Source organism: Hippopotamus amphibius, chromosome 8 (assembly GCF_030028045.1).
Source record: "Hippopotamus amphibius kiboko isolate mHipAmp2 chromosome 8, mHipAmp2.hap2, whole genome shotgun sequence".
In the NCBI taxonomy this organism is placed as follows: Eukaryota; Metazoa; Chordata; class Mammalia; order Artiodactyla; family Hippopotamidae; genus Hippopotamus; species Hippopotamus amphibius.
In genome coordinates, this window is record NC_080193.1 from 78,390,063 (window position 1) to 78,402,295 (window position 12,233).

Here is a 12,233-nt window from a genome sequence, read left to right on the forward strand (position 1 = left end):
TTTGAGTTATATTTTCTTTCGTATTTATACTTTTTTAGTAGATTTCAGATTCAGCTTTTTCAGCATGTTTAGGCTTAGATGGTGCAGCTGTGAGCTAAGAAAGATTTCTAATCTCCCTTTTTTAAAGTTAATGGTCCATCCTTAAATATAACAGTGAATGGAGTGTGGCTTATGTGGACTCAGGGGCTGCAAAGCCAAAGTGTTGGGGGAACAGTGACAGGTGGTAGGGAGAGAAGGCAGGTGTTGAATTGCAAAGATTGGGAAGCAGCAGTATTTGGCATCTAGGAAAGGGAAACCAAGTCCGGAAAGAGAGCAGATCACTGACTATGCATTAAAGATGCTATGGATGAACTGCATGGAACTCCAACAATGAAAACAGAGAAAGTCGGGCTGAGGGTCTCAGATTGGCACTAGGGAGCCTCTACCGTTGTCAGGTGAAGTGGAAAGAGGTGTGAGTTCCTTGGGAAGGTCTAGTCCTCAGTGGAGGCAAGTAGCAGGAAAAAGAGAGGACTGAGTCTGGGAAGGTACCAGCGAGCCATGTTTCACTCAGTTACTCAATCCTTTACCTGGTTTTCCCTAAAAGCATGTGAGGGCCTTGAAGAATATACTTACTAGTATTTAAATACATTTACAATACTTGTTAATAGAAAAAATGGGCAAAAATTTAGTTCATTAAAAGCTTGGAACATTCTCTGGCCAACTAAATTAGTATGGTCTCTCATCTTATGCTCAAGGTCCTTCCCCTTATAATTTTAGATATGACCTTAGGCAAATCCCATCACATTTTCAAGTTACACTGGCCAAACGTGGTTTTGGCTCTGAAAGAAGAGGTGGTATGGCATTTGTGGTGAAGAACATAGACTCAGTAGGTATAGATTTGAATCTCACCTTTACTACTTATTAGTTATAAAATCTTGGGAAAGTTAACTTGCCCTCCCTGAGAATAATTTAGGCTTTGCTGGCCATACAGTGTATATCGTGACTAACTCTGCCACTGTGTGTCATGAACTGTGGCCCAATAAGGCTTTATATAGAGAAATAGGCGGATGGTCAGATTAGACCTATGCCATAGTTTATAGACCCCTGATCTATAAGACAGAAATAATATCACTTACCTTCAAGGGTTGCTGTAAGAATTAAATCAGTTACTACCTGTTTATTTCTTGGGTAGTAGACAATCAATGGAAGTTGCTATTATTATTATTATTGTTCCTAATGTTATTCCAGCTTAGTCTGTGACCATGATCTGTGGCTCTCAGACTTTCTGGATGGACACAACAGATTTCCCAATTGAAAATAGCTTTTCTGAATGAAGATCTCTATTTGAGGGAACATGATAAGCAGGAAACAGTGAGTCCTCTGTAGCTCCCATCCCGGAGGGTCCATGTTGCCAGAGCAAGTGAATGCTACCCCGGCGTGCTGCGTGCGGATGATCTCATTTCACAACAATAATTGGATAAAGCTAAGATGTTAATTTTACTTTGTAAAAATGACCTGCTACATAATAGCTTGCTTTTAACTGCAGGTGCACCTCTTTCTTTAGTGTGGTGGTAGCCTGTCTATTTAACATCCAACCAAAGGCATCCATTTCAAGTTGAAGCCAACTGTTCAGAGCGGAAAAGCTTGGATTCTCTCTCACACTGTATCATACCTCAACGCATACTGAAGATAGAGGTCATTACAGTAAAGCTCAGGGCAAAAAACTATGCTGCACAGATGTTTTATCTAAGGTCGTTGGATATTATTCTTTAGAAACGTGGCAGCTGGTTTAGTAATAATGAGGGCTGATGACCATCTTGCACACAAGCAGCTCGGAAAACAACAAGTGGTGGCTAGTGATTTGTCCCTACCCCTGCTTCTTGCCCCTCCCACAAATACAATTGCAGACTAAATTCTTAGCCCTACTCAGTAAAACAAAACATTGTGGATTCCATATAATCGAGGTTTAATGCACGCACTATCCCACCCTGTTCAGGAAAAGAAAGCAGTAATAGAAGTTGACATTAAGTTTAATAGATTTATTTTTTAGTTTATAAATTAAATGTTTACATTTGCTATTGTTAATAAATTGTTCTTATAACACTAAATATATAAATCATCAGAAAATATCAGTATTTTACAATTACAGTGGTGACTGATAGCAGAGTAGGAACACTTTTGAGTGAAAAGATGAGAAAAAGCAAAAGTATAAAATGCTGTGACATTTTACTCTTAAATGATATGTCATGAACAAAGCAGATTTATCCATCCACATGAAAGCTGCCAACAGAGGCAGAGAGGCAAACCATCATTGCCTCCCCATCGAGGCGGGAGAGAGAGGCAAAATGATGAACCACTGAGGATGCTGGTGACTGGCACGATTTTAGGTTGATGATACTGTTCCTATTTTGGTAAAAATAATTATAATCAGGTAACAAGGCACTCAAATTATTAGGACAAATAATTATTGAAATCATCCAATAACTTATGTTGTTTAACTATTACTTTAAAGGAGCCAACATATTAATAAACTCATTTTTAATTATTTAGCTTTTAGCATCTATTTTTGTCTTATTATCTTTTATATAGATAGCAAGTTTTCAAACGGCCATATATGTGTTCTGATTTATGTTGAATCTAGATTATTATGCATGCCCATAAGCTTTCAGAACTCAGTTGATAAAACATTACACATGCAATTTTTAAGCTGTTGACAGTTTGCATTGATGTTACAAATGGTCTGTAATTTGATATTTACGCAGTTATATCGGCACACCATGTTATACACACACACAATTGCTATATTCATGTGGTGTTAACTTGTCACTGGAACTTCAGAGAGAAACAAGGTAGCAGGAGCCGCACAGAAGCCGGGGGCCTTGCGCCTGCCTGTTGGCCACCCTGCCCTGCCCTGGCAGAATCACTCCTGGGCAGGGCAGGAGCCCTGGGTCTTTCGCCAACGAAATCTTTGCTCAGTGCTTGGAATATCCAGACACAACTTAGGCTCTTCATCTGCCAGGAAGAAGACTGCATTTGATTTCACAGATGTCCGTAAAAATCCAAGACTGAGTGTTAAGGGTGTGTGGATGGGGTTTAAATCTGGCTTGAGATTAACCCGCATTTGGTAAAAAAGAAAAAAAGAATCTGTCGCTAAGCCATGGCTTATGGAGCTATTCCAGAAGGAGTGAGATAAGGAGAAGAGCCATTGGGGAGATTCCCAGGCATCACAGGAAGTTCCTCTGGGCCAGGTGTGGGAAGGGATATTTTTTGCTTTGTAGCAAAGTGGAGATTGCAGACAAGAAGAGCTGCTAGGGTTGATAAGGGGATGGGAGGTTGAGAACTACTTTGCTCTGTAGCCTAAAAGAAGTCATGAGACTATTCGCTGCTGTGAGTTCTTTGTCTGGGTACTTAATTGCCATGAGAGCACAGGAAGAAGACGATTGTTAAATAACCCATTTCAGGGAGGTGGACTTTCCTCCCCTAAAACTACTGCTTCTGCCCCTCTGCCAATTTAACAGAATACAAACTGTACTTGGGTTTTCACTCAGTTACCCACAGCCTGTGTTCTTAAAATTCCCTGTTATACTCACATGTGGAATCTAAAAAATACAACAAACTGGTGAATATAATCAAAAAAGAAGCAGACTCACAGATCTAGAGAACAAACTAGTGGTTACCAGTGGGGGGTGGGGGGGAGAGGGGCAATAGAGGGGTGGGGGAGAAGGAGGTCCAAACTGTTACGTATAAGATAGGCTCAAGGATGTAATATACAACATGGAGAATATAGCCAATATTTTGTAATCACTGTAAGTGGAAAGTAACCTTTAAAAACTTTATATTTTTTAAAAATTAATACAAATAAAATAAAAATCAAACACCCTCCCCTCAAAAAAATCCCTGTTATAATGCTGGTAACTGTTCACATTCCTTTGGGGACGCATCATCTCTCTAAGAAATATTTATAGGTTTATTTGACAACGTAAATTCCTAGGAAGTTGGACTCTGCGCAAGGTCTGCAAGAAGAACATCTAGAGTTCCCTCCAGCCACATCCCAGGGCCAGGTCAAAGGCTGTCCACGTGGTGGGATGGAGCCTGGTGTCCCAGGTCCACAGGGTTGGGGCCCTGAAGACCATCTTTGTGGAGCAGAGTCAGGAAAGCAGCTGCACTCAGCAAGCACCCCATGCAGCCCCTGTCCTCTCACAGTGCCCTGTGGCGAGACACAGCCACCTGCTCGTGGATGGACTCAGATGACAGACCCAACACCAGGAAAAAATTCAGAAGCCCGGTTCCCCTTTCCAATGGCTAGATAAAAGGCATATATAATAAAAACCTGCTAATAATCATTTATTGTTTGTTTCCGTACAGCAGAAGCCTCTTTTCTGACAGGTGGCCGGGCATGGGGGTTTCCTATCTTGCAGCCCCTGTGCTGGGGATATGACCTGACCCTCCCCGCGGCAGGGACTGTGGTTCTGGGACGTCCCAGCAGAGGCGGGTGTGCTGCATTTGTGTGCAAATACTCTATGGCTCATCGAATCAACAAAACCTTAGTTCTGAAAGGCAGCAGAAGAGGTTTGGACACAGATGGAAAACACAGCCGTGCCTCAACTCCCCTGCGGGTAGGAACATGCCACCCTAGAGCTGACTACTTCTCTGGCTTCCTTGTCTGTGCTTCCTCTTGCGGAGGTGCCGCTGGAGCTGCAGCTTGTTGGTGAAGAACATCTGTCTCCAGCCCATATCCTGAGCCAAGGCTCTCATGTCGGGGGTGATGTGGTCACAGGCAGACTGGACGATCGGCTCCCACAGTTCGTCCGACGTGCACAACTGTGGGTAGAAAAAGTCAAAGAGGTGGGCGACATCACACGCGGGCTAAGGAAAAGTCGTTCACTCACTCACAACATCACAGTCCAACTTCTGCTGCCTGCGAGACACTAGGGGAAACACCACGGGGACACGAGGACGTGCCAGACACAGTTCCGACTCCAGACACTTCCTCTTTGAGGAGAGAGGCAAGTGCGCAACTATCTAAAGGACAAAGCAATATTCGATTAACAGAGTAAACGAAGTCCTGATCTCATTTAAGGTTTGAAATGCAAGATAGTTATAAATAGTGCACATACAACACGATAAAGTTAGTTTATATATATGACATTATACGGTGAATTTCCAATTAGCCACACAGCAGAAGCCGACAGTGGTGTGGTCAACCGATCTTCACCCAGGGCTGCAGCGGCTTCTCCAGGAGGAGGGCTGCTAACTCCTCCTCAGCTCACCTTCGAGTTAAACCCTTGCTTAAGTCACCTCTCCTCCAGGCTTGTACACTGGACGCCTTAGTTCACCGCAGGCTACTCAGCGGTGAACTTCCTCAAAGCGGACAAGAAGCCCTTGGAGACTGCCAACCAGCACACCTAAAATCTACACATCCCTGGTACCAGAGTCCTGTCCTCACATTTTATTCAGAGTCCTCTGCATGCATGACATCACACCACGTACCAGAGTGGCTACAAGATTCCATCGCTTCCCAAGCCTGCCGGGCACATGGCAAAGTGAGCTGTTCTCTGGGAATAACCTTCCCTGGGATGTTCTTCTGCAGTCTGGGGCTCTACCTGAGGGCTATGAGGTTAAGGACAGACAAGACCCCTCTGGCCCAATAACTGCACAAGAACACTTTGCCCTCCCTCCAAGTTCAAAGCTTCACAGTTCAGCTTCCATTTACCCAAGATTTCCTACTAGGACTTCATCATTTACAGCAACTATGTTCATCAGTATCCTGCTACTTTTTTTTTTTTTTTTTTTTTGATGCACCACTTGACATGCAGGATCTTAGTTCCCTGACCGGGGATCCAACCCACTTCACCTGCAGTGGAATCACAGAGTCTTAACTACTGGACCACCAGGGAAGCCCCATCAGTCTTCTGCTACTAAATGCTCTTAACATACAGATTTCCTGGTCCCTTGCTTCCATGCCCCCAAATCCTTCCTAAAGTTAAAGCTTCAGTTACACTTATTATCTCCGACCTTAGTGATAGCCATGAATTTGTGGTACATATATGCAAGACTAGGAACACTTAAAGGTGCTTGGATATTTGACGTTGCACAGTGATAACTCCAGCAATACGAAATGTGCTCGAAGGAGGGTCCCACGTGGGCCCCAAGGCACTTCCAGGCTCCATCCTTCCTGTGCCAACTGTGCACTCAGGGAAATTCATCGTCAACCTGATTCCCCCTTTCATCAGTTCCATTCAGTGGTCGTCATATGTGAAAATCCAGCAGTGGAAAGAATAGGCACGACAGAGGATCATTAAGGAGCCCACAGTTCCTTTAAACCAGGGGGAGCAGACCATGTAGGCCCGGTCTCCTCCTTCCTGCTCAGACCCTCCCAGACGCGTGACCCTGGAGCAGCTCCCACAAAGACTCCTCTTACAAGGAGGCAAAGAAACCACAAGAAGCAGATGGGCCCCCCAAAAGTCAATAATGGTGGGAAACAAGATTATCAGAGGATAATGATTAGTGCAGATCCTGTGCCTATGAAAAATAGAGTTGATCTGATTGATAAAAATTAGGTTGAACTCATTATTTCTCTATTTAAAATTTCTTTTTAGGGGACTTTACCACTTAAATAGGAGAAGCAGACAGGCATGGTGAAGTCCCTCCAATTCCAGAATACTGAATCCACCTGGGCTCTATTTCAAACGGCATCAAGGTTCCGTAGGAAAGGCCTTCACTAACTAATGATTCTTCCTTTCCTTAGAATTCATTTTAGTTTTGTGTACAGCCTTTAGCCCTCAGCAGTCTAGACACAGCAAATTAGAAATGTGGTTGACATTTATTCGAGGCAGAATAGTGAAAGCAGAGAAAAACAGGTTGAGAAACTAACATTAAGGGAAAAAATAGAAAAGAAATACAAACTAAAATGACTATAGTTTGAACCATTTAGTGTAGCGATAAGCTGCCCACAATTTTCAATAGCCTATTCATCCATCCATCCATCCATCCAAACTGTATGAAATGCCTATTGTATCGGACAGGGCCCTTCGTTTCAGACCACAGAATATATTCTAGGTTGTTTAGGCAGAAGGGGATTCAATACAAGCAAGAGGAAGCTCACAGAATATCTAGTAAAACCAGAGGGAAAGGTTCAATGCTATACAGCCAAGCATAACAGAGCCAGGTGTATAAAATAGATAACTAATGAGAACCTACTATAGAGCACAGGGAACTCTGTGGTGACCTAAATGGAATGGAAATCAAAAAAAGAGGGGATATATGTATACATACAGCTGATTCACTTTGCTGTACAGCAGAAACTAACACAGCATTGTAAAGCAACTATACACCAACAAAAATTAATTAAAAAAAAAAAAGCCAGCAGCCAGATTAAAAAACAAAATAAAACAAGAAACCCAGACTGTTCTAGGGGAAATCTCACTGCTTCTGCACCCCACGCTCAGCACCTAGGATGTGATGACGCTTTGGACCAGACCCTAGAACCTCCCCCACATGCCTCTAGCACTATGCTGGCAGGAAAAGCATGGAGGCTGCCCCACCTGGTGCACGTCTTCCTTCCAAGACTCTTGCACGTGGGTCTACTCGACAGAGCCCAGGCTACATCCAATACACTAGTTGCAAAGGCATCCATGAAATACCTTTTTATCTTTCTTACCTTCATGGTACACAAAGGCAACTCCATGTAGCATGAAGGTGTTCAAATGAGTGTGGGGCCAGCCAATCCACTGCACCCTCCCCAGTCTGGCCACTTGGCTTTTCGCATCCATACATACCCTTCTTCCCACACTTAAATGTCCAGATGACAGCAGCAGCACATGCTCCACCTAAGACAAAGCGACTGCCCCTCACGCAGGTGAAAATGCATTTATTCTCTACCTTCACCTCCACCCCATCCTGACAAATCCCAACAGCCACTAGGAACCTCTGGGTGATGTTTGTTACCTCTAGTTAATCCCAGTTCATCTTTGTATCCTAGAGTTATAAAGTTAACTGGCACCGATTTGCTCTATATGAAGTAATGGAAGAAAGGGAAAGGGGAAATACTGGTTTACATATAAATGTATATATCACTGGGTGAGGAAGAAAATATAGGGAGCTCCTACAGTTGTGTTTGTAATTTCCTCATTCTGCTACCCATTCCATCTTCCTTTTGTCCTCTGCCAGCACCTCAACTGGTCAACATTCTATACCCACTGATGTGATCCAAACCTTCTCCAGTTCCTGCTGGGTATGAGTACTTTTTGATCTCTCAGGTAGAAGATGTTTTAGTTTTCTTAATTTTTGCCATTGAACATGCCAATATTAGAAGGCATGTGCAGGGGGATATCCCTGGAGGTCCAGTAGTTAGGACCCTGTGCTCCCACTGCAGGGGCCATGGGTTCGACCCTTGGTTGGGGAAATAAGACCCCTGAAAGTTGTGTGGCTCCCCCTGCTCCACCCCCCCCGGAAGAAGAAGAAGAAGAAGAAGAGAAGAAGGAGAAAGGGGAGGAGGAGGAGGAGGAGGGGGGGGAGGAGGAGGGGGAGGAGGAGGAGGGGGAGGAGGAGGAGGAGGAGGGGGAGAAGGAGGGGGAGGAGGAGGGGGGAGGGGGAGGGGGAGGGGAGGGGAGGGGAAGGAGGAGGAGGAGGAGGAGGAGGAGGAGAAGAAGAAGAAGAAGAAGAAGAAGAAGACACTTGCAGGGATGCTCTAGGTTCCACAAATACTTCTCTGTAATTCCATTGTGAACCAGCAACTGTGTTTTTCTCTAGTAAACAGAATTAATCTCCTGAACCAATATAGTAATGGCCCTCTGGGGTTTTTTTTGCCTGTTTGTCCAGTGGCATTAGGAACCCCAGATAGCCTGGGAGCACTCTTGATTCTCTCAATTTCTAGTTCAATGGAGTTGTTGTTCTTTAAGTGAAAGCATTCATCCTTTGACTATCAAGATCTCTAACCTAACGGAATCCAAAGTTGTGAAGGAAGCAATGCTTTTTCACGGATAACTATGTGTGATTCCAAGAGATGCTATTCCCACTTCCATCCTTTTGTTGTAGCTACAGTAGAAACAGGACCACATCCTGGTCAGTGACTGAGAGCATATACTACGCCCAATCCTGTAAAGTGTCATCCATTAACTGATGAGGGAGTAAGCACCTCCCAAAGGCCATTCCCTCATTCTCTGAGGACAACTACTTCTAGACAGAGGAGTATATGAGCAGGAAATTTTGTATTCATTACCTTATTTATTTATGTTTGTTTAATAAATGAATTTATGTCAGCAAAATAATCTGAAGCAATCTTGTATGGGCTACAATGATGGAAAAATAAAGCATTCAGTTAATTTACACACAACGTTGCTGAAGGAACATGGCATGCCAAGAAGGCAGAGCCACACCCAGAACAGGCACCTCGTCCAGGGAGGACGAATTGCTGTTTCCTCCATGGTGAAAAGAATCCAGTGTAACCGACCTAGCCCCTTGTTACTGCCCAGACCCCCTGAAACACGGCGTCTTCCTGGGGGCTTGGCATTGCCTCTCCTGTGACAGTGGCCAGGTTAACCTTGAAAAGAGTAGACTCATGTGGTTGAGTCCACGCACAACTTTCATCCTTGCCACTGGGCACTTGCTTTATGAACCCAGCCGGGCAAAGTAGCTGACTGACATCTGTAGAGTGGACCACCTTATCCATCTCATTACTGAAAATGTCCTTGGCACTGAGTGATCTTTGCTGAGCAGTCACATGGGACACAAATATCTTGATTCTTTGGCTTATTCTGAAAAATCCATCCAAATACCTCTCCCCAAAAACTCCTCATTAATCTTCAAATCTTGTTCTTTTCAAGAGTTGAACCATCTAGGCAAAACATCAGTCTTTGCCCCACAGAAATCCAAGAGCTGTTTCTCAACAGCAGAACAGTTATCTGCAAAAGCATTGATACCTTTACTCTAAAACCCTGGAGGTACGAGCTGTAATTTTCCAGATGACGCATGCCATAAGTTTCAGCAAGGATCCAGACAGACCATAGCCATACAGGCCACGGACACTCAGAGCACCATCAAATCTGTTGGATCATAAGGAGCAAGTGACTCAGCTGCTTACACTGCAATCTGGACCAGCAGCTGGGCCCCAGCTGGCAGCATTATGGATTATTTAGTAAATGAATCAGAGAAGCAAACTCAAATGTGCTATATGTTACCTTGAAAACTAAAAAGATCCACAAAGAGTTGTGCTGCTTTCTTAGAATAGGCAATGGATTTTAGGTTACACATTGAGATGGCAAGCCTCTCAAATTTTGAGGAGTTCATCTCCAACTCCCTGACATATACCTATCTTACCAAGGCATCTAAGGTATCTGCTACTCCTGCTCATCAGCACGATGTCATCAGTGTGGACCAGCATGTAGGAAGGTGATAGGATCAATGTCTCTGTGACGTAAGTATGACTCAGCTGGAGAAATGACATAGTCCTAAGGCAAAATGATGAAAGTACGCTGCTATCCCTATCATGTGAAAGCAAATCTACTGTGGTGCTCTTTCTAGAAAATCCAAAAAGATATGAGGATGGTGTGTGATAGGGTGGTGATAAGGCAGGAAGTGAAAAATGGTCAGATAATAGATATATTTTGAAGGTAGAGCTCATATGACTTGCTAATGAATTAGATGAGAAGAGGAAAAAGAATTAAGGATGAGCTTTTTGGCTTGAGCAGCTGTGTGAATGTTGCCAAGTACAGAAAAATAAGACTTGGGAGAAGTAGAATTGGTAAAAAAATATGTGTGGGGGGGAATTCAGAGGTCTGATTTGGACATGTTAAATTTGAGATGTCTATCCTGCTAGATCTAAGAGGAAGCATTGGGACTTCCCTGGTGGTGCAGTGGTTAAGAATCAGGCTGCCAATGCAGGTGACACGGGTTTGATCCCTGGCTCAGGAAGATCCCATATACCGCGGAGCAACTAAGCTCCTGTGCCACAACTGCTGAGCCTGCGCTCTAGGGCCCACGAGCCACAATTACTGAGCCCGCATGCCACAGCTACTGAAGTCTGCAGTCCTAGAGTCCATGCACTGCAACAAGAGAAGCCACCACACTGAGAAGCTCGCACACCACAACAAAGAGTAGCCCCTGCTCACCACAACTAGAGAAAGCCCGCACACAGCAATGAAGACCCAATGCACCCAAAAAGAAAAAAAGAAAAAAGGAAAAAGAAAAGGAAAGAAAAAAAAAGGAAGAGTTGAGCATGAAATGAGATATAAAAGTTAGGAGTTCAAGAGGGCAACCAGGGCTGGAAATATATGTGTGAAAATCATCTGCATGTAAATAATATTTAAAGCTATCATCTCAGTGTGACTGTAGACAGAGAAAACGGCCCAGGGAAGTGCTCTAGGACATTCCAGCAATAAGCAGTCAGGACACAAAGTTTTCAGCCAGGGAGACTGGGAAGAACAAAGAAAACCTGGAGAGTAATGAAATGTGTCAAATGTTGCTGAAAAGTCAAATAAGATAGGAATTAAAAACTGACTGGTGTATTTTACAAAGTAATGGACAACAGCAACCTGGACAAGAGCAATTTCAGTGGCTTAGTGGGGGTGGATGCCTGGCTGGAGTGAGTCCAAGAAAGAATAGGAGAGGAAGCAGGAATAGCAAGTACAGAGAACTCTTGAGGAATTTTGCTTTAGGAGAAGAATGGGGAGTGGGGTCAAGACAATTTTTTTAATGTATGTTTACATGCTGATAGAAATGATCCAGCAGAGGGGTAAAATTAATGATGCAGGATACAAAAGCTGGTATTTCACTCTATTGTATGAGACACATTTAGTAAAACTATGTGATACAAAAAAAATAAAAATGATGCGAGATGAAAGGGGGATAACTGCTGAGCCAAGTTGTTGAATAGGTGAGAGGGGGTGAAATCCACAAGCAGGGGTGTGACCATGGATGATAACAGGGAAAATTTATCACCTGCAGCAGGAAGTAAAGCTGAAGGAGGCACCAGCAGAACTGGTGAGGGGCTGAGGAGGCCGTTCTCTTATGACTGCTTCTAGTTTCTCAGTGAAATCAGAAGCCACAATATCAATCAAGAATGAGGAAGGGACTTCCCTGGTGGCACAGTGGTTAAGGCTCCGTGCTCCCAATGTAGGGGGTTTGATCCCTGGTCAGGGAACTGGATCCCACATGCATGCCACAGCTAATAGTTCACATGCCACAACTAAGGAGCCAGTGAGCTGCAACTAAGGAGCCCGCCTGCCACAACTAAGACAGGGGCACAACCTAATTAA

The 12,233-nt window shown here is 43.9% G+C and overlaps 1 protein-coding gene across 2 annotated transcripts in view; it reads right to left on the reverse strand.

Moving 5' to 3' along the window:
- Positions 1 to 2,022: 2,022 nt before the first annotated feature.
- Positions 2,023 to 12,233, reverse strand: part of FBXO36 (F-box protein 36) — a 75,577-nt gene continuing 65,366 nt past the window's right edge. For both annotated transcript variants that reach the window (XM_057745302.1, XM_057745301.1), the window contains exon 4: positions 2,023 to 4,800. In XM_057745302.1, the coding sequence (XP_057601285.1) occupies positions 4,612 to 4,800 (189 nt within the window). In that variant the 3' untranslated portion in view covers positions 2,023 to 4,611. The remainder of the gene's footprint in view (positions 4,801 to 12,233) is intronic.